General features: G+C 36.9%; 2 protein-coding genes across 11 annotated transcripts in view; one reads left to right on the forward strand and one right to left on the reverse strand.

Moving 5' to 3' along the window:
* Nucleotides 1–6,579: 6,579 nt before the first annotated feature.
* On the forward strand, nucleotides 6,580–11,161 carry LOC100645782 (branched-chain-amino-acid aminotransferase, cytosolic). 5 transcript variants are annotated; one of them, XM_003402938.4, is made up of 7 exons: nucleotides 6,580–6,974; nucleotides 8,332–8,442; nucleotides 8,523–8,732; nucleotides 8,823–9,053; nucleotides 9,752–10,061; nucleotides 10,172–10,329; nucleotides 10,404–11,161. In XM_003402938.4, the coding sequence occupies exons 1-7, from the start codon at nucleotides 6,954–6,956 to the stop codon at nucleotides 10,593–10,595; spliced, it is 1,233 nt and encodes a 410-aa protein (XP_003402986.1). In that variant the 5' UTR covers nucleotides 6,580–6,953; the 3' UTR covers nucleotides 10,596–11,161. The 5 variants fall into 5 exon arrangements, with proteins under 5 accessions (XP_003402986.1, XP_003402988.1, XP_012174755.1 ...); XM_003402940.4 differs by lacking the exon at nucleotides 6,580–6,974 and adding an exon at nucleotides 7,640–7,822; XM_012319365.3 differs by lacking the exon at nucleotides 6,580–6,974 and adding an exon at nucleotides 7,845–7,869.
* Nucleotides 11,162–13,472: 2,311 nt separating this feature from the next.
* LOC100643145 (A disintegrin and metalloproteinase with thrombospondin motifs 10) overlaps nucleotides 13,473–24,669 on the reverse strand; it is a 90,882-nt gene continuing 79,685 nt past the window's right edge. For 4 of the 6 annotated variants that reach the window (XM_048406416.1, XM_020868021.2, XM_048406418.1 and 1 more), the window contains 14 exons: nucleotides 24,355–24,628; nucleotides 20,681–21,024; nucleotides 19,897–20,171; nucleotides 18,603–18,749; nucleotides 18,285–18,435; nucleotides 18,122–18,211; nucleotides 17,525–17,840; nucleotides 17,168–17,295; nucleotides 16,826–17,073; nucleotides 16,524–16,641; nucleotides 16,074–16,336; nucleotides 15,259–15,770; nucleotides 14,789–14,962; nucleotides 13,473–14,304 (listed from right to left, as the gene is read on the reverse strand). In XM_048406416.1, coding sequence (XP_048262373.1) covers nucleotides 14,153–14,304; nucleotides 14,789–14,962; nucleotides 15,259–15,770; nucleotides 16,074–16,336; nucleotides 16,524–16,641; nucleotides 16,826–17,073; nucleotides 17,168–17,295; nucleotides 17,525–17,840; nucleotides 18,122–18,211; nucleotides 18,285–18,435; nucleotides 18,603–18,749; nucleotides 19,897–20,171; nucleotides 20,681–21,024; nucleotides 24,355–24,628 — 3,192 coding nt within the window. In that variant the 3' untranslated portion in view covers nucleotides 13,473–14,152. Of the gene's footprint in view, nucleotides 14,305–14,731; nucleotides 14,963–15,258; nucleotides 15,771–16,073; nucleotides 16,337–16,523; nucleotides 16,642–16,825; nucleotides 17,074–17,167; nucleotides 17,296–17,524; nucleotides 17,841–18,121; nucleotides 18,212–18,284; nucleotides 18,436–18,602; nucleotides 18,750–19,896; nucleotides 20,172–20,680; nucleotides 21,025–24,354; nucleotides 24,629–24,669 lie in introns of all 6 variants that reach the window. The other 2 variants (XM_003402838.4, XM_020868024.2) reach the window with 2 other exon arrangements.

A 24,669-nucleotide genomic window follows, 5' to 3' on the forward strand; every position in this document is an offset into this window, starting at 1 on the left:
AAGTACATGTAATCGTCGAACAACTAATGTGGTGATGGTGAAAAGGATTTCTCAGTATGACAGACTCATTAAACATTCTATGCAATTGTTATAACTTATTAAAGGATTGACCATATGCCAAGCCATTGGATAAATCGAGTAGAGTCTAATCTCATAAACTACTAACCATGAAATGTAACTTGTACTTCATAATTGTTGGGGTTGACTGATAGAAGAACGAGAGGATGAATTTGTAATAGAAAAATATATTGAAATAAATAAAGGTATAAGTATAAATATAAGTTTATGCTGGTCCAGATCCTTACTCTCTTAGTGTTACAATACAATGGAAAAATAGGGAGCACGTTCATATATTTATAGCAAAAGGACATTACCCAAAAATTTAACCTTATAGCTTTAGCTAAAGACTACAGGGAACATCTTTTTTTCCTTTTTTTTTTGTTTGGAAGAATTTTACAATCAATTCTCATTGAGAATTATAAGTAAATTATTATGGCGTGGTACCATGTCGTGTTTAATAAATGTTTATCGTGTGTTTGATTCTAGTCGAATCTAACGCTTAAATCTAAAGGGCAATGTCTTTTTAGTCTGTGGATCTGATCCGTCGTGTCAAGTAATTGAGTAACTAGTGGGTTTTAGTGGTTGTTAACTCTTATGTTATATCTATTACCGAATTTGGATATTTCTTCTTTGACTGTGGGTATCTTGAGGTCGCGATGTATTGTTTCCTTGGTAACATACCAAGGTGCATCTATTAAGGATCTTAGAATTTTTTTAATTGTGATTTAAGTTGTTTGGATTTATCTACGATATGTCGTTTTCATGTCATTTTTCTGTCCAGAATCATGCCCAGATATCTGACTGACTCTTTGTTTGGAATTGGAATATTATTTATGGTCACCTGTGGGCAGATTTGTTTTAGTAGCGTGAAGGTTATATGACTGGATTTATTTTCATTTATTTTGAAGCGCCATTTGTAGAACCACTTTTCCATAGAGTGGAGACCTCGCTGAAGAGTAGAGGAGGCAATTATCGGGTCTGAGTGAGATGCTAATAAAGCTGTATCATCAGCAAATGTCGTTGTGGTTATCTCTGTTAAAGTTTATAGGTAAATCGGTAGTGTAGATGGTGAACAGCAGAGGTCCGAGGACACTGCCTTGGGTTATGCCAGCTCCTATTTGAAATCAGTATTTAATCATGAACAGCCTATTGGTTAGATATGATTTTAAGATGGAGTAGTAGGTGTGTGGTAGGATTTTCTTTAGTTTGAACAAAAGTCCTTCATGCCACACTTTGTCGAACACCTGCCGAATGCCCAGGAATACCGCAGAGCAATATTTTTTCTTTCCTAAATCTTAGCTGATTTTATGGGTTAAACGATGAATTTGCTCCATCGTAGAATGTTGCTTCCGAAAACCGAATCGATGATCTGGCATTGTTTTCAAATCCTCTAGGAGTGGAAGGAGTCGTTTCGTCAATCTTCTCAAATAGTTTGGACAAAGTAGGAAGAAGACTAATTGGGCGATAAGAGCTAGATTTCGTGTATTGGTTTTCCAGGTTTAGGGATAAGAGTAATCAATGATATTTTCCAAGACTTAGGATAATATTCAAGGCGAATAATTGCATTAAAAATAGAAGTGACGAGTGCAATCCCTTTTATGGGAAGCTCCTTAATAGATTTGTTATTTGATAGATTTTACTTATTTGTTACTTCCAGAGATGAGAAAGGCTCAATGGGAGGAAACATCTGGAAGGAAGAGTGCAAGTATTCAGTTATTTTCGCTGCAATAGTGGAGGAAAACGTTAGTTAAGTGACTTGCAAACAAGTTGGCTTTTTGTATAGGGCTACGCGCCCATCCACCTTGCGGACAGCGAATTGGAGGGATTATTTGCGGAGGACGAGTGAGTTTCCTGGATACCTTCCATAGTGAGTAGTTGGAATCAGCTGTGGGAGACAGATTAGCAAGATATTTTTGAAAACAGACATTTTTATAATTGTTAAGGGTTTTAGTTAATTTTCTTGTTGCATTATTTAGCTTACGCTTGTCGTCAGGTGTTCTATAATTTTGCCATACTCTTCTAAGTCTGCGTTTTTCTACGATTTTTTTATTATGTGATGGGGGTATTCATGTCTTAAGTCTGTTGGTGTTTATGCTTTTCAAAAGATTGTTGCTTCTTACTGTGATAAGTCTGCTGCCCCATTGGGTATGTTTAGCGTTATACTCTTCTCCAGCTATGAATCTATTGCCCAGGTCTTTGAGGAAGTTATCAAAGTCTTCTTTGGAAATAGAATGTCTAGGAGGACAATATACTACTGATGTGGTGATTGGACCATGCCAATCTTCTATCGCTACGTTTTATTTTACGTCGGAACGTGTTAATTTGTCGACGATGATTGTAAGCAATGATAGCAAGTTATTAATTTGCTCTGTTTGTTTCGCGATTAATTTTTCAAGCCTATCGAAGTTATCCGTGTTTTGTGAACAGGGAACGCTATTTTGTGAACGATCACTATAGATTTTCCGTCTGCTTTGATTTCCTTGAACTACCTGTGCATAAGAGGTTGGCCGAGTAGAGAATTCTCGTGGACTGAGTACTTGGTTGGTTAGGTCTTTAACTCTGGATTTAGGATACCTATTTTTATACAAGGTCTTGTAGGCTGTGCAACTTTTCTAGTTCGCAGGATGTTCTCTTTGACAGAGGATGCACTTCGCAGGAGTTTCTGAAGATTTAGTGCACTGATCTGTAGAATGAAGACCTACACATTTAACGCAGCGGTAATTGTGGTTGCAATATATGGCCGCACCTTTGGCACCTTTTACATTGAACTATCTCTTTTTTATAAAAGGAGGTTCAATTTTTACTACAGAATTCATTAGACGGTTGATATTATAGACTTCTTTGTTATTTGGCTTTTGCTTTAAATCAACAAAGAATTTGTGATTCTATGCCTTATATTGCTAATGTTGGTTACTTCATGGCCATGATTTCAGAGTTCAAACTTCAGTTTGTTTAAGTTAGCTGAATGGTAGATGTTGCGTAGTACCACGAGAAGGTCTTTCTTGTTTCAGTTGATATGTGTGGAAGTTTGCGTTCAGGGTTTTTAGCAACTTTGTTAGTTTTATATAGAAGTCTGGATTAGTCGACAGAATTTTAACCTGGTTATTTTTAGTTTTTAGTTTGTAATCTTCTTTGTTAATATCTTTCTCGATAGACTTTATCATTATTTGAATGTCGATGACATCATCGATGAAGATTGGTAGGGGAGGAGGAACTTTTTGTGTATGTTGATTTGTTAGTGTTTCAACTACGTTCATACAATCGTCTGTAGATTCTAATATTTCGAATCTGTTATAAGTGGTAACATGGTTTGTTGACGGTTCGTTCTGATTAGTGTTTGCATTTTTATTAACTGTATCTGGTTTACGTTTTTTGCTGTTGATGTACAAGGAACATAAATGGAAATCTATTTATTAGTTCCTTTGTTCCTAGATCTTGTAACCCAAAGCATAATGTATATTCAAGGGTATAATAATATGGGTTTCTCCTTATGTTACGTCTGGCGATTCTCTACCTAAACCAGGCCACACACCGCGGACAAGATGGCAGCCAGATGTCTACACATTCTTTTTTTAAAGAATTTTACAATCAATTCTCATTGAGAATTATAAGTGAATTATTCTGGCGTAGTACTATGTCGTGCTTAATAAGTATTTATCGATTGTGTAACGACACATCCTTACCGCGTACCCTAGATATTCTTCTTATCGAATTGTTTTCTAAAGCTTATTGTCCACTACGAGTTGACACGGCAACTTGGCAAATAACCAATTAACAGCGAAGTCTATTTCCCTCACTTTCCTAACGAAAACTTGTCTTTAACGAATCAGTTCATCTCGTGTCCTTAGACCTACCCATCACAAGTTTTCCTCCTCAGCATCATCTTTATCGTAGATAAATCCAAACAACTTAAATCGAAATTAAAGGAATTCTACTGGCTCATTGCCAGACGTTTCAACTTAAGCGCGCAGAACAAGATAATGCTATATAAGGCCATGTTAAAATCCGTTTGGACCTATGGGATCCAACTATGGGGAACAGCAAGTAATCCCAACATAGAAATTCTTCGACGATTTCGATCGAAAACTCTAAGATCCTTAATAGATGCACCTTGAAACAATACATCGCGACCTCAAGATACCCACAGTCAAAGAAGAAATATCCAAATTCGGTAATAGATATAACATAAGAGTTAACAACCACTAAAACCCACTAGTTACTCAATTACTTGACACGACGGATCAGATCCGCAGACTAAAAAGACATTGCCCTTTAGATTTAAGCGTTAGATTCGACTAGAATCAAACACACGATAAACATTTATTAAACACGACATAGTACCACGCTATAATAATTTACTTATAATTCTCAATGAGAATCGATTGTAAAATTCTTCCAAATAAAAAAAAAGAAACATTATCCGTAGGTTTGATCGTAACTTAGTCTGCAGCAGCTCGATGGTCACTCATATCTAAGGTTTCACTGATACAAGTTTTCAAATTCTGTTAAAAAAAAAAATGAGCGAAGATTATTTTTCCTTTTCTTTTACTCATATATTCTATATAAAGACTATTTATAAAGCGAGATTATAACAAGAATTTCTAATATATCAAGTCAGTGTTTTCTATTATTTCGTCACTTTTAATTCGATACTTCCTCCGCAAGTGTCGTACGAGTCTACAATTTGTTGTCAAAAACAATCGAGATCTACTGTGTCTTGTTTATAAATATGTACACATACGTATTTGGAAATGTTTAATACGTTTCGTATTCTTGCACAATATCTGAAACAGTAAACGTAATGGACACAGGATTATACGTATATATACATAGACGTAAATGCGATGAAATGTTTATTTTCGTTACCAGTTTCATTATCGTGGTATGATGCAGAAGGTATTGATTGCAAAAGTAAAAGATGTAAAAGCATACAAGAAGCCACAACGTGGAGATACTATTATTTTTCACAGCTAATTTCAGAGTTGCGTTGAAGCGATATGTCTTATTAATCTGCAGTTAACCTAATCTCTCGAATCGTTCATGATTTTTAACGCATTTTTGTATTGATTACGAAGAAACGATTGCTTTCAATAGACTAATATCTGAAAATAGAATCTAAAGAATGGATAATAATTGAAGAACGTTCGTCTGATGCAATAAAAGTCCAGATTCGTTCATTTCTAGAATAATTGTGTGGATAAATATAATAAAAAGGCGATAGATATATGGAGGAATTTCTAAACCATTTGAAAATGTACACTACAAGTTAGAGATTACGTTAATTATGAAATGTAAACTAGACTGGAAACGATAAAGCGGGAATAGTATTAGGAAAAACAATTCTAAAAATTAAACGATATCACCCGATTTACGTGAAATTACCAGATCATCATATAGAATATTGTACTTACAACCATCTTCCTCGTGTTTACATTTATTCACTATAATATAAAACAGTGCCCGGTGTTGTCACGTGCTTGATATGATATATGTTACTTATTACATTTACACGCTATTGATATCAAAAAGAAGATACAAATAAAACTGGAAGATTTCGTCCTGAGTACCAAATTACCAAGTTGTCGTTGACATTTTATTGCAACGGTAGATCGATTCTCTTATCAATTTTGCAAAAGAAGGTAGCGCGTTTATGCATTTCTCTTGCACAAGAATCGTAAATGTAAGAAAATACTTTTGTAATTAAAGGGATAGCGACAAGTCAGAATTATTACTTTAATCCTCATTCTGTGTACTAATAGTAAATGTAGTAAATGCAGTAAATACAATAAATATAGTAAATATTTACTATTAGTACACAGGATGAGGATCCTAATAATTTGCTTCGATAATAATAAATAGTAAATATTTACAATTCTTCTATATATTTGAGAATCGAGAAGCGTTCGATATTCTTAACAACGTGCTTGCTGTCCTTTCTTATCGCTCGAACAAACCATATTATCAACTTGTTTTTAATTCCCTGCCCCCACTCGTTGTGAATCCCGTTAGAATTTTTCCTCCCCTTTCCCAATCATACAATGCTCGTAAGTTTCGTCTTTTACGTACAGGGTGTTCTTGTCACCGATACTTTTATTGCTGTTACAAATTAACTCCCTTCACGCCTTTGAATTAAACTTTACATTTATTTTGCATTCTGATTAAAGTTTACTGCAAAATTTATATAATTATGGCTTCTATTACTGAAGATATTCAAACCCTAATGAATAAAAACTAATTAATAACGTCTATCTTCAATCGTACTTGATTACAATCAATATGAATATTGACTGCAATGAACGTACATGCTTATCAACAGAATTAGGCAATTCGAGACGGTTAAAAAAACAACTATATTACACTAGTTAAATGGAATTAAATATACGTTTCCTGAACACTGTATATATCACAATGTGTATACATACACATTATACTGAATCGGTAAGTTCCCCACTCTTTTATTTTCGGACGTAGAGAGGGGGTTCTTTGCTTCTTTCTGTCTCTTACGCCTCTTGTCCCCTAATGAGTAAAATATTAACCGTTGGTTAATGCAAAGACATTCTTCGAGAACGCTCAAAGAAGTGAATACAAGTGTATAATAACGGACTCATTATATAGCGGTTGCAATACTAACACATCTAACAGTGAATATTTTAAATCACCTGCGCCCCTGTGCGATTTCACATTTTTTTATCCATTCTTTCTTTTCTAATTTCCTTTTTTTGGTTTCCTTTTTTCCCTCTAAAGCAATAATAAGAAAAATTACCTTAAACCCGTTTTACGAAGTGTTTATTTGCGTAATTATATTCGTAATATACGGCATAAGGAAGTAATACGGCTAAGGGTTCCTCTGAAGGATTAAACATTTTGTGATTGTTCATCATTATTCAATTACTATGGTTCAATTGCGACGTCAGGTAAATTATATTTTTCACGATTGTTTCGAAAATCTAATGTTAAAGGCACTGGAATATTGCAAACTTATAAATACTAATATTCATTAAAATGTAGAATACGAAATTCTGATGCAAAAATTACTATATCTCGTATAAGATTTGGTTGTTTACTCAGTCTAAATTTTTCATGAAATCTTCAAAATTATCTCTGAGTTTCCGCGATGATGCAAGATTCTCGTACGCGTACAGAAATTGTCTAGGAACATGATCTAGAACGCTTTCCACGCGTCACCAATAATTTTTGTCCTATTTATTTTTTTATTTTCAAAGTTAAAAGTAACAATGAAAATTTCAAGCAAAAATTAAAATATATAATTTATACAATGTACAAATGATGAGTTATTTGTAAGAAGTTGAAGTTAATGATTTTAAATTAATATAATAATTTTATTGCAAACGATTATGTAGTAATAGCTTATTTAGAATAGAATATTAAAATAACGCTAGATATCATTAGCGAGTATAATCTTATTTTAATAAGCTTCAATGTGCTTTACACGCAAAGTGTTATCTTTGTAAATTATGTTTCTCATTTTTTAAATATCGTAGATTATGCAATTTTAATGCAGTAGCTTCACACGATAATGTTGACAGCAGGAAAAAATTTCAATAAAATAAAATTTTATAAACTTGTGATATTGACGCGCGTCTTGCAAGTTCAATGTTCAATATGACATTCAACGCGTGTAATAACACGTGTTCAAGTATACATTTTTATTAGAAATGACTTTTGAGAAAAAAAGAAAGAAGAAGAAAAAGAAATCATACTGAGATAAAACGACTAATCCGATAAATCCTAACTCTTATATGTAATTTTCAAATTTCTAACCAAAAATATAAAAATTAATTAACCTAGGTAGTACCGATATATTTTGCTCGCCTAACTCTATCATTACTTCCGTAAGCAATTTGTAATAAAAGAATTAAGATAAGCATCACCGTAATGGGCATTCTGATAGTCTTCGCGAATTTTACTACTTTATCATATTAGTTTATCTTATTTTGTAATGTCAGTCGGAGAACATAACCAGATATTTTATAATACCGATATGAATCAAGATTTCTGTATAACTTCTGACACATATTCGAAATGATTGTATATTCATATTGGGCTAATACAAAATTTAAGCACTATATACCTTTCAAATTCAAGAAAGTTACTTTGTTCCACATAAACATGGACTGAACTTATATAATACTGCAAGCACATATTTATTTCTATTTTCTGTGTATGTTGATTCTGTAATAAGCGTATTAGTGAAAGATGTATTATATGTTATATATCAGAATTATTAAAACATCACAATGTTTTATACAGATTTTATCTTGTGGGGGCATCCTGAATCAATTTCAATTTAATATCAAACGGAATTCATCATCTTTACAAATTAGAGATAAAAAAGTAATGCAACCGGAACGATCTTTTAAGGTATGCTTTATTAAAAGATATTTCAATAATTTCTTGAAATAATTATTTTAACTGAAATTTATAAATACTATATTTTGTAGTATGCAGATCTAACAGTCCGTCTTGCAGGACCAGACCAATTACAACCAAAGCCCAATGTCAGTGCTTTAGCATTTGGTAAATATTTTACAGATCACATGTTAAAGATATTTTATCATGAAACATTAGGAGGGTGGCAAATACCAGAAATTACACCTCTTGAAAAGTTAGTTCTCCATCCAGCATCAAAAGTTCTTCACTATGCTGTAGAGGTAAATACAACTTATATTTCATAAAGTTTCCTATTCATTTCTATTATTTAACGGCATTTACCGATGTATGCACTGTATGCATTATTTCAGTTGTTTGAAGGTCTAAAAGCTTATAGAGGAGTAGATGGGAAGATAAGAATGTTTCGACCAGAACTAAATATGGAACGGATGAACAGTTCAGCAACGAGAACTGGTCTACCTACATTCATAGGAGAAGAATTAATTAAATGTTGTTGTAGATTAATTAGTATTGATCAAGAATGGGTACCTCATTCTACTGCTTCTAGTCTATATATACGCCCTACACTTATAGGGATAGATGTAAGTATTCATATCTTAAAAGAAAAATTCTAGTATAACGTCTTATCTTAAAGATAAAGAATGTTAATCAATTGAACGATATGAATAATAATCGTGTCATTGATGTCACAGACGTCATAAATACAGATACATATAAAGTAAGCAATATATTTCACAATACTTAATGATAATACACGATAAAGTAGTGTTTAATGCTCTTTTGTTGGAGTAGAACTATAAGATACAGTTAGACATTTTATTGTAGAAAAGAACAAGAACTAGTGATTAAAAGTTAAGAAGATAAAAATTAATATACAAAGCCTTAAATGTTCAATGAAGTATATATATCATATCTTTACGCCATTAGCTTTACATTTAATATGAATGAATATAAGTGTATCTTTTTCCAAACATGAATAATATTGGCATATAATAATACTTCAAATTACATTGATGTAAAATTTCGAATAAAAATGTGTTTATGTTATATATTATTTATAAATTATACTTTGAAAGGTGTGTACGCATCGTTATTTACAGATGATGCAACATTTTTATTAGAAGAAGTCATCTCAATGAAGAAATAATCATAAATAGTTAATATTTTTATACAAAAGATATTTAATGTAAATATCAATGAGAATATTCAACCAAGAATATAAAAAGAACTTTATGTATATATATTATAATTATTTTTACATTTTTACATCTTTATCTAGCCCACACTCGGTGTTGCATCTTCAGAATCTGCTTTACTCTATATTATTTTGTCACCTGTTGGCTCTTATTTTAACAAAACAAAAGAAAATACTGGCATATCTTTACTGGCTGATCCCCAATATACAAGAGCATGGCCAGGTGGTTGTGGTAACTACAAAGTAGGTAGCAATTATGGGCCTACTATATATGTACAAAAGGAAGCTATAGAGAAGGGTTTGCAACAAGTATTATGGCTTTATGGAGAAGATAATGAAGTAACTGAGGCCGGGACTATGAACATTTTCATGTTCTTTATAAATGACGATGGTGGTGAGCATCATTTTACATTTTTCGTTTAACTGCTTGTTCCACATCTATATAGTTTCACTGTATATTATATAAATATGCATATTATTTTTATAAATATGTTATAATTTCAGAAAAAGAATTAATAACACCACCTTTAACAAATGATTTAATTCTTCCTGGAATTACAAGAAATTCTATTTTAGCATTAGCCAGAGAATGGAATCAATTTAAAGTCAGTGAAAAGAAATTTTGTATGAACGAAGTTTGTCAGTTACTTTCAGAAAACAGAGTAAGATATCTTATTTTAATTATTCTTTATTTAAAATTCGTTTTAACTTCACAGAAATTACAATTTTATTTTAGTTGTTGGAAATATTTGGAGCAGGAACAGCTTGCGTAGTTAGTCCTGTATCTTACATAGAATATGTTGGACAACCATTGCATATACCAACGATGGAGCACTCTAATCCTGTTTATAAAATGTTTTTGAAACATTTATCTGATATACAATATGGTATTATACCGGATCACCCTTGGGTGATACCTATCGAATGAATATAGAATAATCCATTTAATTATTTATTACATAATTATAAGCAAAAGCGACTCCATACAATGTTTAACATCGATTGTATCATATTTAAAAGAATAGTTGTTGGGAATGTCACAATTTTGTTGCTGTTGGCTTCATGCAAATGTTGTTGTGAACGAATTCTTATTTATTTACACATGGAACTGATTTTGTCAAAGGCATGTAAGAAGTGAGCATGTATTGGAGATGAAACTCAGGGACTAATTGTTTCTTACAGAAGCAAAGCAACTTTTTAATAGTGAGCTATAAAGACTAATGTGTTGATTTGTATGTGTGTTATACGTTGAATGACAGTTTGTACTTACGAATATGTGCGTGTTTCTACATAGAAATATAGATGTATTGTATATATTTTTTATATTACTTATTTACTATCTTATGTAATTTTAATAATTTTTCTATGGTACAAATTATTTATTCAATGTTCTACCTCACCGGTCAAGAAGGACAACAAGAAAAGAATATGCTATAAAAAGCATCATCTCAATGCAATGTGTATCGTCTCAATAAAAGTATAAGTTTATAAGCACTTGTTAATGAAGAACAGATATTTATTTCCTGGGGAATGTAATTAATAAATCGAAGCAAAGACGATTATCTAAAATTGTATAAACTACCTATCATACAATTTTTCATTACATCACGTTTGAAAGTCTAATTATTATTTTCATGTCAATATAGAATGAGGTTATATTACTAATCTCGTTGTAACTGAAATTAAGTATAACTATGAAATTACAAACAAAGCTTCATTAACTTTGCATGTTAGTTTTTTTAGTACTCTGCATGAAAGTTTGTTCCTTGTTTTTTTGTAACAATAATTGTACTGATATTTATAAGATGGAACAGACTTCATAAATATATAAATAACTAAAATTATTTAGAAAAATAATTGTTTAAGTACATTCCTTGATTCAAAGGCAACACTGTTTCGCTGAACAAGAAAATTTGTTATCATCCATGTTGATTTTTTAGGACTGAATTTTCGGACGATTTTCTCCAGCAAATGGGACCTGATCATATGACCGTACCCAAAACGTGTCCCAAGCACAATTACAGAAGAAAAGAAATCTAGGAAATATCAAGTATACAGAAACTTCTTGTTATAACAGTATGGTGTAACGTTTTACCGCTCATTTTCAAATCGTCATTAAGCATCGGCATATTCCGGTTAACTTCGGTACGAACGTATTTACACTCCCCCTCTCGTTTTTTCCGCTGAAGGTAACGGAGGAAGTAAATGTGCGAGTAGTTGGGTCGTTTGACCGCTAGAGGCGGTAATTTACGAAGCGCGCAGTTTGCTGAATTTGCTCATCGATGACCTTCCTATTTATTATTCGCCTCTGCTTCGCACAGCGAGTAAATTCTTTCTAAGGGTTCAATTTTGTGAAAAGAAAAGACATGTACGCGATCCAAAACACAGTTAGGAAAGTACCGAGATTACTAAATGTATGTCAGAATCAACGTAGAACAGTTCTTGCTACACCACCAAGGGTTAGAATACCTTTTCTTGTAAGTACTATTTTTATTAAACGCACTTACATAAGAAGCGGACTGCAGCAATTAAATATTTATTCTGAATCAAAAAATTTGTTTACTATAAAGACAGTTTTCTGTTTACAGTTCGAAAAGCATTTTTGTGAGCATTTATATCGGTAATTCATATATAAGGTTATGTTATGTAATAGGTTAATTGATTTTTGGGGCGTTTCTTTTAAATTTTGCAAATATTAATAATCTCTTAAAATTGTATGATTTTTATAATAAAACCTATATATAACTTAATCTGAGGTACATAAAAGTATTAATTAGTCTGTTCGGTACATTTGTTTAAGGATATAGATAAACTTCATACATTATTATTGTGAAAAAGCGGAAATTTCAAATGCAAAGAATTAAGTTTTATGTTTGAATGATATAGCATATTATATATTTAACTTTAGTTATATATGATACATTGTTAGAATAAAATTTATGCGAATATAAAAGTATAAAAATTTAATAAATAACTTAAAATTAATTATAATGATAATTACTTAGGCATTTTTATTAAAATGACATTCTTGATGTATTTTACATATATGTAGTATTGTTATAATGATAATATCTGTTAGATTATAGACCATTTAAACTATGTAATTTGCAATAATATCTTTTTTATTGCAGGAAAAGGTGGCATTAGGTATGGCCATATGGATCGGAGTAATGGGGGTACCAATGTACATTGCGTGCAATGTAAATAAATATAACGCTCGTAAAAAAGGATAGACGACCTTTTGTAGCTGTATTCTTAAATTTGTAAAGTAAATAGCTATTACAAAAAATAGGAGAATGTGTATCACATACTTGAAATAAATATGAAATTAGATAAAGTAGTTTGTAACTGATATTGGATATTTTTTATTTGCATTTTAGAAATTTGCAGGTTAAAGATTAAACCCTTGACATACCAATGATGTTTGGGATATGTAATTTGTTTATCGTATGTTATGTACACAATGAATGTATCGAGTTTCATTTTATTTATGTATTAAGAGGTTAGTTCATTATAAGGAATCACTTATTTCAAAATATTTCGTTTTATTTATTGGTTGTTCAAAAATTAAATTTGTCTTTTATTCTACGCTTTTTTGTGTAAATGAGTTGAAGAGTCGCAGTCTTACATATACGTATATAATTGTACAAAATTTTAGTATCATAAAAATATAAAGTATATCACTTTGCTAATAAAATATATGTAGAAACAATAATAAGATACGTAAAATTTACATTTTAGCGGAAAAAGGCTTTGTTATATTTTATTTGAAAAAGGATTCTAATCTAATGATATTATAATCAAATAAAGAATATAGCAGTTTGTTTATTTTAGTACAAATTTATGTTATTGATTTATTACATAGAATCATCGATTGTAGGATCAGATAATCACTCAGCAATGTCCACTTATGGGAAATACTGTAAAGAGCAACTCACGATAGTTGTACACTCAAGTGGACACGTACCTTAAAATTCGTAACGTTACATTTAATTCAAAAATATATCGAGTGTTTATACACATTTTGTATATATATATATATATACAGAAATTCGATATATTTTCACATTTTACGTATATTTGTACATCTTGAAAATCTCATTAACTTTTATATATATTTGCACCGTTGTATCGCTAGAGCTACAAGTTACGAATATTCATCTTAAATTTACGTACGATGTTGTTAATTTGTTTATTCGAAAACTTTACGACAGTGTCCAAAATTTATATTTCATTATAATGTCATTTATATCGGAATGTTAGGTACACTTTGAATTTTCGTCACTTTTTTATCGTTACTTAACTTAACTGTATTGCATCGAAATTCGATGTTTAAATCGGCCGTATTAAGAATAATATATTACGCGGTTTTCCGACAATCTTCGAAGCAAGTACAGACATAGGACGGATCCTGTTTTAGGCTGGTTCTAGAAGCGTTGTTCAAAAGCGAAAGTTGATCGATTCGGTTGCTGTATTTTCGACTTGTCAATGATCGGGAATGTGTCTTCTGTCGCGACGATTGTGTCTTCGTTTTTTGAAACATGTGGCACAGCATTTATCCTGCACGATCAATGACACATCGCACATGCGCCTATATGACGCGCACATTGAGGCTGGTACAATAGTATCCTTACACTCTGAAACAGTTTTATTTGTTTTTACGTTACATATCTAGAGAAACCTAGTCGTAATTAGTTATTACATCGAATCTTTCTCTTTTTATTAGTTCTGTCTAGTGTAAACTAATAAGAAGGAATATATTAGAACGTAAGAATTAGCAAGAATTAGCATCGATGCTAGCGTGTATTATTGCAAGTCGTTAAGCGAAGCTCTTACACACGCATACAAGCGCGCGCGCGCGTAACTATGATAATTAATATCATAGAAGAAACGAAGGAAGAAGATACTTGCAGAGAAGTATATCGTAAATCGTTCGCTCGAAGACATTAATTCCCGATATACGTACAGTGTGGTTAACGATCCGTGAAAACTGTTGCTTTCTAGATACGTATTAAAGGGGCGAAAGAAAAGAAAAGAAAAGAAATAACGAGTTTCCATGCATACGTTCAGGTAGTTACGGATATCCTTTAATGACCGATTCCCTCTGGCGTGTGCAATTACCAGATTTATCGTTCGCGCATTGCCGCCTATGATAACAACGCCTCGTATCGATCGGCTTTCTCTCGGGGTTGCAATCGTCGGACAGTAATTCTGTTATACGATCACGACACTCGACTTCCCTTCGCTTAACGCCGACTCTCACGAGGCAGCTAGCGTTGCAGGATTCCCATTTTCCTGTAAGCATGTCCATAAAGATGGAGGTTTTATACGCTTGATTGTCTCCTTGTTATCTTTGGCAACGGGCCAGGCTTCAAAAAGATATTATTAGCGGCACGGATAAACTCGATTACTGTCTTAGCGTGACATAAACGACGAACCATTAAGATAATTATGCTATCTTAATCCGAATCGACTTATTGGCCGTTTTTAATTGTTACGCGACTCTTTGGATATACGCAAGTTGTTCTAGTCATAGATAGAAAATAAGAAGGATAACAGTGTATTTTATGTCATGGTAATAAATAACTCACCGGTGATCCATCTGCCACCTTGGCAAAGTTCGATGGTGGCCGGCTTGTTTTCTGGATTACAGTCTCCTTGCATCGAGCAGGTCACCTTCCTAGTTCTCTTACCATTCGTACAATGACTCCATTTCGAGACGATCCACTTTGACTTGGTATTATACATGGAATTATCTGGATTTTCATCAACCACATTGTCGAATTCGAGGATCTCTGGCTCCTCGGTAGTGAGACTATCAACGATCGTGATTCCATTTTGATCGTTCGAGCTCACGTTGTAGAAAGAGGCATCCTTGTTGTCCGCGTAGACGATCAATGGTGGTTCGGTCGAGCTGCAAGGGGGTAAGTTTAGACACGGGCTGACCTCCTCGGGTCTCACGTCCCGATTACAGTCTCGATCGGGCAGTGCCAAATCCGATCTGTCGGGACCCACTCCCGAAGAGACACACATCACCGATCGTTTTCGAAGAGCACCCTCTCCGCATGATACCGGGCACATTTGCCATGGACCGATCCACCATCTAATTTTGGCAAAACGAAACAATCGATTATCGCTCGAGTATATTACTTGAATTCATTATTATTAAATTCATTCGAGTTAATTAAAACGAAAAAGGAAGAAAAAGTTATTATATATCTTTTTAATAAATGTGAAAGTCAACAAATCAAGTTGCATTCGATATCGCGTTCAAGCGGTCGGAATGTCGAATCGAACGGTAAATAAAATTTGTCTGTTGTCAGATTCGATGTACCCCCATATTATCGCGACCGAGAAGCTTTAATCCGATTTTTCCTATACCATCGAGGCTGGGCTTTCGTTTTACCTGGCTGGGCATGGATTCAGATTGCATTCTCGCAAAATCGATTCCGGCTTTTCGATGCCCTCGCAAAAGTGGTCCTCGACGACCCCGCTCTTCTTCTCGTTGCAGAGTGCTTTGGAGGTTTGCGTGCCACCGCCGCAAGTGGCCGTGCACAGTGACCAATCGGAAAATACCCAGGAGTATTCCGGTGCCCGATCAGGCTCCTTTTTCGGCACTGTGTACTCGTATCGCAGCCCGAAATTCCGATAATGTCCTCTGGAAATCAACTGAAGTGATGGGACAAAATTATTGAGAATGGGAAGAAAGTAGCTAAAGAATTCGAGTAGCGAATATACGACGTGCCCACGCTCGAAGAATCGGCGAAAAGCGAACGAGACAGATAAGCAATTTGTCAAGAGGAAGCATACGTGGAATAAAACGAAAAGAAGGAGTTAATTAGTTACTATTACGTACATAGACTGCGATGTCCTCTTTGATCGGGCCAGGAATTCTGACCTTTTCTCTGTCGCGATCGCGCTCGTACAGAGCTGGAGTTCCGGCCACTTGGTATTCCCCTGCTAAAGTGATCTGCCTGTTCAATTGGAATGAAGATCATAGCTCTAGATCGTAATATCTCTCCAACGTCTTTTACTTTTCATTCGGAATTTATTATTTCGTTAGCCGATACAAAGAGATACACAATCAATCAGATTATCGATATTAACGTAATCGATATAATGTAACCGACGATGAACACATCTTGGATTATTACTTACCGTTTTCCATTAAGGAAATATCTGTCGGAATTTGGCACACCTATTCCAATATAATTTTTGCTGTTTCCAATTTCCTCGATTTTTATATTTCTCGATCCATTGGGGACAACCACGACTTCCTTGTATCCTGGACCGTCGTTTTTGTCGTAAATTCCGCCTGTTGTTTCGCATTGAGTTCCATCGCCATGGCAGATTCCACAACGATCTTCCGTGGCATCTGAATCGACCGTCCAATCACAGCCAACTTTCTACACCGTTAATTACAATCGAAAAATAGAGAATAGAATAGAGAACGAAAGATACGGATATTGTTGAAAATATCGTCTAGAAAAATAGACTGACTCGACAGATTCCAGCAATGCACATGTCTCTGGTACCAACGTTACAGGGTGTGCCATCGAGAGCGGCTTCACCCCATGGAACGATCACGCTTTCCTCTGTGTCGGTGCAATATAGCTCGCAGGGTTCCGCTTCAATTAAGGACCATATTCATTAGTATTGTACGGATTCAAGTCGAATGAAATATCGAACGATCGTTGATTACTTGGCAAAAAATAACTTTCAACCGTTTATTAAATTCGATAATTTTTTACTGTCAAATAGCAAGGAACCGTTTAGCATTATTTACAGCGTTGTTTATTGCGAAAAGTACTTGTCCGTAGTATCTTCGACGAAAGAGTCCAAAAACTAGTGGCTTACTCTGATCGAAATATGGCAGCCAAGTGTAATTCTTCCCTTTGTATTCTTTGCCGTCGTAATGACTGCACTGAACTGCTCTGAAACTGGCCGTTTCTTCCGGGCACGGATCGGTATTACAGATTTTATATCGACGTCTTTCCCCGATGCAGAATTTACCACCGTGCGCTGGTTCCGGATGGTCGCATTTCCGCTCGACGATCGAAACGCCCGCACCACAGGTTCTCGAACACTCGCTCCAAGAGCCCCACTCGCCCCATCCGCCGTCGATTTGACGCGGTTTGTCCACAATTGGCACGCATTCCTGGTTCTGACACCACTACGGCAAAATTCGCGCGCGTTATCGAAAATCAGTTTAATGGCCGGTTGACTTATTTATTCCTCGATGACGGCGTATTTATCTATTTCTCTTAGAGCTTTTATTTCGCTTTATTTTCTTCTTTATTTTTATCGTTACCCGTTGTTTCTTTTCGAACACGAAATGACACTACGACGCGGTGAAAGATTAATTTAATCATATAAATTTGTGGCTAATTGTTATTCATTGGCAACTACAATCGCATAACGCTATATGTATAATTACGCATCTAATATTTTTACCATGTGTTTGCCACAGTGTGTCCCCGGGGCGGCCGGATGAAGCATGGTGGTGCAAGTGCCATCGACGATGCACCATAATTTAGAACAGATCTGTGAACAAAATCACCGATCTCTATTCACCGGTCTAAAATTGCCCCGTACTCGATTTACTTTTGTTCATCACCTCCTGCAAGGGGGAGCAAACGGAAGCTTCCCTGACGCCGAACTGAAGCCTGCATTGGTGCTCCGCGTTATACATCGCGCCAGGCGGTAACTCTGGATACGAGTAATCATTGTCTGCCGGTTCGTCTTCTAAACATTCGCCTTTCCCTTGACTGTGGAAGTTTTAAAACTTTCTTTAAAAACTTTCCCTCTCTTAAAGTTTTTAAAGCTTCGAACACATGCTATCTAGCGAAACGATCGAGCTGGTCGTTCAGACTTTTCGAACGACGCATCTAAAACGATAGTTTATGTTGTCGAAAGAGATATTTCAATTTCTTACTCCAAAAAATTGGTAATGTCTCTTCTAGAGCATCTGGACCAGGCGACGCCAATGGTATCCACCTCGAAAGTCGGCGTCATCACGTGCAGGGTGTCACCGTCTCGCTTGCTGCAGCCGATTTTTTCCGTATCGTGGTACATGCCAAAGCTGGAGCGAAAATCGTGTCATTGTCGCGAATCATTTCGATTTCGAACGAATCGTGATTTCGCACGTGCCTGCCCGCGATACGATTCCAGCCAAATAAGCGGCAAACGCGATAACGAGGTCGCGTTATCGGTTATTATATTAATAAAAGCAAATTGCGCTTAATAACGAGCACGGGGAATTGGAATCTCTATTGGCTGACCAAACAAGTTACGCATCGATTCGGCCAATTTTTTTCCTTATTACGAATTCGACGATTTTTTTATGCGTAAAATCGACTCGTGCGTCGAGCCGATGATAATATTATTTAGTTTCACGCGCGTGCCTTTTGATAATATTTTATAATATCTTGGTACTTTGATACGTAGATAATCGTAATAGAAAGGGCAGAGGTCGGTCATCGTGGAGGTTTTAGTCGGTTGGAGTCCGGCACTACCACGCCACTTAAGAAGTGGCTTGGTGTCCGTGCGGATTTCCTCCACGTAAAAAAAAAAAAAAAAAAAGATATTTAATAGTAAATTTTTATTAGAAGCAAATTGAAAATCTACGGCAACGAAAATTTGGTGAGAAATGGAGAGAATAAAATGGCGAAAGTGCTTTGAATACTTTTCAAGTTAACAGGAAACAGCAGTCGTGATGAGTATGATAATTTATGTTTAATTCGCCTTAAAATTTCAGAGGTTAAGACAAATTGAGATTAAGGTTGAACTTCGTTACGAGTCTAATGCCAGGAGACAAAGAGAATACAAGTCATCCAGTCAGAATATAAATTCAAATATACCATTAAAACGTACTACCGATCGATAAAAAGTTAGCCGAATCGAGGATTCTTGATCACCGAGAAATATGAAATATGTTTGGGGTAATCGCTGCGAGGCAAAGAAGCTTGGCCAGACTAAGTGCGCTTCTAAGGATCTAATAAAAAAGAGGTAATAAATTTCTCTGGATTACACGGAGGTAATACTCGAGTCTCGCGAAGATAATTCACTTCCGACGAGTCGCTACTTTTTCTCGAAAAATTCAGCGGAAATTTAGAGGCAAGTTTGCCAGCGACGTTCGACCGATGGAATCGTTATCTATTTCTTGTTTCTTTCTTTCCTATTTTTTTTTTTTTTTTCAAGTTAAAGATCGATCGAACGTTTCCACTCACTTGTGTCCCAATTCGTGGGTGATGGTGTGCGCGAGCGTGATTCCATTGTCTTCGTTGACGCTGCAGCTGCGGTCCGGCTGGCACATGCCGGCTACGTGAGCCACTCCCAGAGTACTACACGGCGTGTTCGCTCTCGAGCAGATGTCCTCCCTCGTCACCAGAATCGCCACATCGTGGTGATTCGGATGCGAGTCGTCCGCCGGATTCAGTTTCTGTTGCCATTTGCAGAAATTGTACAGCGTCCTGTCCGCGTTCACCGTGATGTCCAGTCCTTGCTGAAAACAGACGTTAGTCGGACCGTTTCGCGGCCAGTTGAATAGAAATGCGCGCATTTTCTCCCGCCGTGGAATTCGTTTTCGATCGTTCAGTGGCTACGGTTTACGAGCGTGTCAACCGATCCGAGCGTTCGACATTGCCCTAGGATTCAAACGTTTTCCTCGTGATTCGTTCGACCAACGAAACGATCCAATATTTTATGGATGGTAAACGCGCGCGACGTCGAATCGTTTCAACACTTTGTTAAGCGGTTTTGGGAGTGCCGGTATAATCATCGTTCGTTAACAGAATAGATAGATAGATAGATAGACAATAACAAGATTACTTCAAAAGCATTAATACGATATTGCAATACGATACGAATTTCGACCGGTTGACCGTAGTCGCCTCTTTAGAAGAAAGCAAGTTGATTTTACCGAATCTCGTATCTGATTGTTAAATAGTAAACTAGATAAAACACGGTATCGTGTAAACTATGCCGTGCATCTAGTTGTTGAACGTAACGCACATCACCGGCGTAATTCGCACGTACTTCCGCGTCGTCCTCCTCGACAAGGATAATCCTGACCACGACGACGTTAATGAAATTCCCTATGGTAGGATCGAGGTAGAGGGAGGACACCATGTTCATGATGGTCAGCAGATACGTCTCAACGTCGCCGTCCTGATGAAAAGCCATCATCGTCGTGTCAGCGACAACGAGAGCCTCGACGTGACGCGGTCGGCTGATCGATCTCTTGGCACGTTGCCATCGTTTCGTCTGATGATGTTTTCTTCGGCCTCGTCCTTGAACCTGTACCAGTCCTGGTTGCGTTTGCCATTCGAGCCGTGTTTCCGTCAGCCGCCTCGGCTCTGTGCAACAACAACGCAACCCCCGGTCTTTGATTAGCATCCCGCACGATATGAAATTCCTATCCGGTTCAATGGAATTCCCCTTTACGCGGTCGCGTTTGATTTTCGTGAAAAGGAATTCCATTTTCTCGATGCGGTCATCGATGAACCGATGCCGACCGGAATAATTAATGGTCGGGTCGGATCGTTTGTCGGATTTCGGCTACCTGACGCGATGCAACGCGATACGGTTGATCCGATATACCCGCTGATCTATGATCTATCCAAAGTGTCGATTTACGGGAAAATCGACTTGACGTTTTCCACCTGGCTCTGGCAAAATCGTGCGATTCGAAAACGCGATCGAACGCGAGACCACGCGTGCCATCGTTAAAATATCGTAAAAACGCTATTTACATTCCTTTCGAATCGACTGGTCGGACAACAAATTACATATGCGGGAAAGACGGAAAAATGCGAAACGGATGTTTAATTTTCACGCAGGCCCATCGATCTTGCTCGGTAATTCAACGTTTGAAATTACCGGAGCTATCTGCGAATCTAACCTGTACGTTCTATCTCGAAAAAGACGTACACACCGCGAGCACGTAAGACGGTCTCTTAATTTATGCAGATTGCTCGATCGCAGAGGCGTGCAATTAAGATTTCATTCGAGCCATCCGATAGATCGGCCCGCTTGCCGAAATGGATATTCATTGTACTTAATTACGGGTTTGCGGCGAATTGGATTATCCCCCGTCGACCACGTTGCCGCCTATCAGCCCGCTCGGATCTTACCTTCGTATCGGTTTCTCCGTAAAGTCGTTTAATCTGCTGAAACGCGGTCTCGTCACTCGGTTAATAGGTTGCACGCGGGAATCGCGGCAAACACGTCGGTCATGGATCGACACTTTCGAAATTCGTGACCAAATTAGCCGAATTAATCGCCCTCCTTTGAACACTTTGCCCGAAGTCCAACTACCGATTTCGGTTCACGCGAATTTAAGCGTCCGCGTGGTTAATTTCACAGAGTTTCATCGTTAACGTTCGCGACGTACTCACTTTCATATCTATCGGCCTACTTTTTTCTCCCGTCCCTTATTTCATCAACGAAAAATAGTGCGAGATCGTGAAAGAAACGCTATATGATTCACAGATTTTATAAACACGATTCGCGTTGACACACCTATTCTGTCGTTAAGAAATACCGACGATTCGTCGCGCGATAAGTCACTCCCGCGCTTTATATATCGATATATCTAATTTCGAGATAATTAGTGGCCGAACGAAGACGGATCATCGGTGAGATTTTATCGAAACGTTTGCCGACAAGCTCGTAAATATCGAGTTCCAATTTTTCGCGACGCGATCAAAGATATTGGTGCCGGCGAAAGACCGAGCAGAAAACGTCGCCGGAACGCCCACCTTCCATATCGAGACGCGTCCAATTACATTATAGGTAAACGGCATAAATACTCGTAATACGCGCCGCTAGAGAACGAACAGGCCACCGTGCGAAGTCATGGGAGGGAAACGGGGATAGGAATGGTAATGGGAATGGGAATGAGAACGGGAACACGAAGATGGAGAAAAAAAAAGATGTCGGTCCGTTCTCGCTGTAGGTGCCGCTATCCATTCATCTTCCATTTGCTTCTCATATCTTTGCCCTCTCTATGCCCCTTCTTCCGTTCGTTATTTGTTGGTTGGTTGGTTGGTTCGTTATTAATTAGAAGCTCGTTGACGCGCAGTTAGACTCCGGACGGTTTCTTTTTATATCGGACACGCATCGTTTGTACTTCGCATCGGTGTAATTAGCGGAAGTGCCGTTTCAGGCGACGACAACGACGGCTGCGACGGCGTTCGAGAAGCACAAACAGGAGGAAACAAGGCGTGGCTTTAGCATTTGTTAAAATTGATTTACGGCCGGCATCGAGAACTAGTCTTCTAGTTGACTGACAGAGATATATCGTGCCATGGTCAATTTGTCCCTATTAAAGATTTTGGTATCATCGAACGAAATAAACTACGAGTTTCGAGTGTCGTAACTAAACTCGTACCTACTCGTGTATATAAAAATGTATGTCATTAAACTTACAATCGGCCAAAGGATTCTAAAAAAAGGAAAATCCTAATCTCCCAAGATTTAATAACAATAAAAGTATCTTTATTTAATAACGTTATAAGATTATAGATAATATCTTTCTTGCTGTCGAGCTTGCTAACAAGTTATTCTAGCTGTATATTAGTAGGCTGTAAGCTGTATCTCGATCTTTTACGTTCTATCTGTTACGTATGCACATATATCGTAGAAACCCGTCATGTATTAATATTGGGATAAAGATCTAGGATGGGAAAAAGTTGACGGTAATCCGTTAAACGAGTTACGCCTATACCCTACGGATGATCAACGTTAAAGTTGTTACGTAACGCAACTAGAACGATAAAATTCATTATACGTAATAACAGAACGTAGTAACGGAATCCATTTAAAGATACAGCGCGTGCGAATAGAACGGGAAACACGAGTATAAAAATCTCAAAAATAGCGTCATCTAATTAGAAACAGTTGTAACCGCGTTAACTGCATACCGAAATAATCTCTAATTACACGAGTCCGTAATTAACGGGAGAAAAATTTTCGTGCGGTAACGTTTGTCGTATCCCGAAGCAATTTCATCGATAAGGAGATAACGTTTGGCGTCGACACGCCCACGCTTTGCAACTCGTGTATCCAATTACCCCGTAGCGTCAGACGGCATAAATGTTCCTAGCGAGAGAAATGGAAAAAAGAACGGACGAAGGGGGAAGAGAACGAGTTAGGAGGGTAAAACTGGAGATTCGACCTAGTATCTAAATTATAGGTCATGGCAAGTTACTTCCATAAAACGTGGCCCGTAATTATTTCACGAGTAAAAATAAGAATACGAAGGTGCGAATTGTTACGTTGGTATCGACGAACTTTTCAGAATCTCGGTTAATTTCCTTTTACCCTTAGCCGATAATAAATTTCATCGTTGTAACGAAAGTTCTTCTCTTTCGCGTTAAAGTTTCGAAGAATTTTATCGGCGTGCGATCGAACGGTTCGGCAAGTAGAACAAGAAAAAAAAGAGTCAGACAGACGCGCGCGGCTAATAGTCGCCTTTCGTCCCGGTCCTTGCCGGAACAAAAAGAAATCGAGAATCGAAAGTAGTCGAGCGAAGAAACCAAGGGATGGAAGGATCGACGAAAGGGGGAAAAAAAGGAAAGGGAAGAAAGAGGAGGAGAAGGAATCTCGAGAGACAAGAAGAAGAGAGGCAATGAAAGGCTGCGCGGAAGAAGTAGAAGGGGAGAACGGTGTCGGTGGATTCTCACCGCGAGTGCCACAGTTTCTCTCGAGTTTTCTCTTCTTTTTTCGTCGGCGTCTGGTGCGGCCGGCGGCGCCGATTTCGAGCTGCGGCTGCTCCACGGACCTACGAAACACGAGATGCGGCCTGCCGAGCATCGAGTTCCGGTAGAGTCCGGCAGTGGTACGGCCCTCGGCGCCGGCGTCTTCCAGCCGAACCTCCAGCCGAACTTGTTCTTCTTCCGGGGACACAGCGACTGGTTCCAACCAGAACTCGCCGTCATCGCCACGCAGCATGCCCGCCTGAAACACGAAACCAACTATCGTCTTACACGGACTCTTTG

The sequence above is a fragment of the Bombus terrestris genome, chromosome 6 (assembly GCF_910591885.1).
Source record: "Bombus terrestris chromosome 6, iyBomTerr1.2, whole genome shotgun sequence".
Classification (NCBI taxonomy): domain Eukaryota; kingdom Metazoa; phylum Arthropoda; class Insecta; order Hymenoptera; family Apidae; genus Bombus; species Bombus terrestris.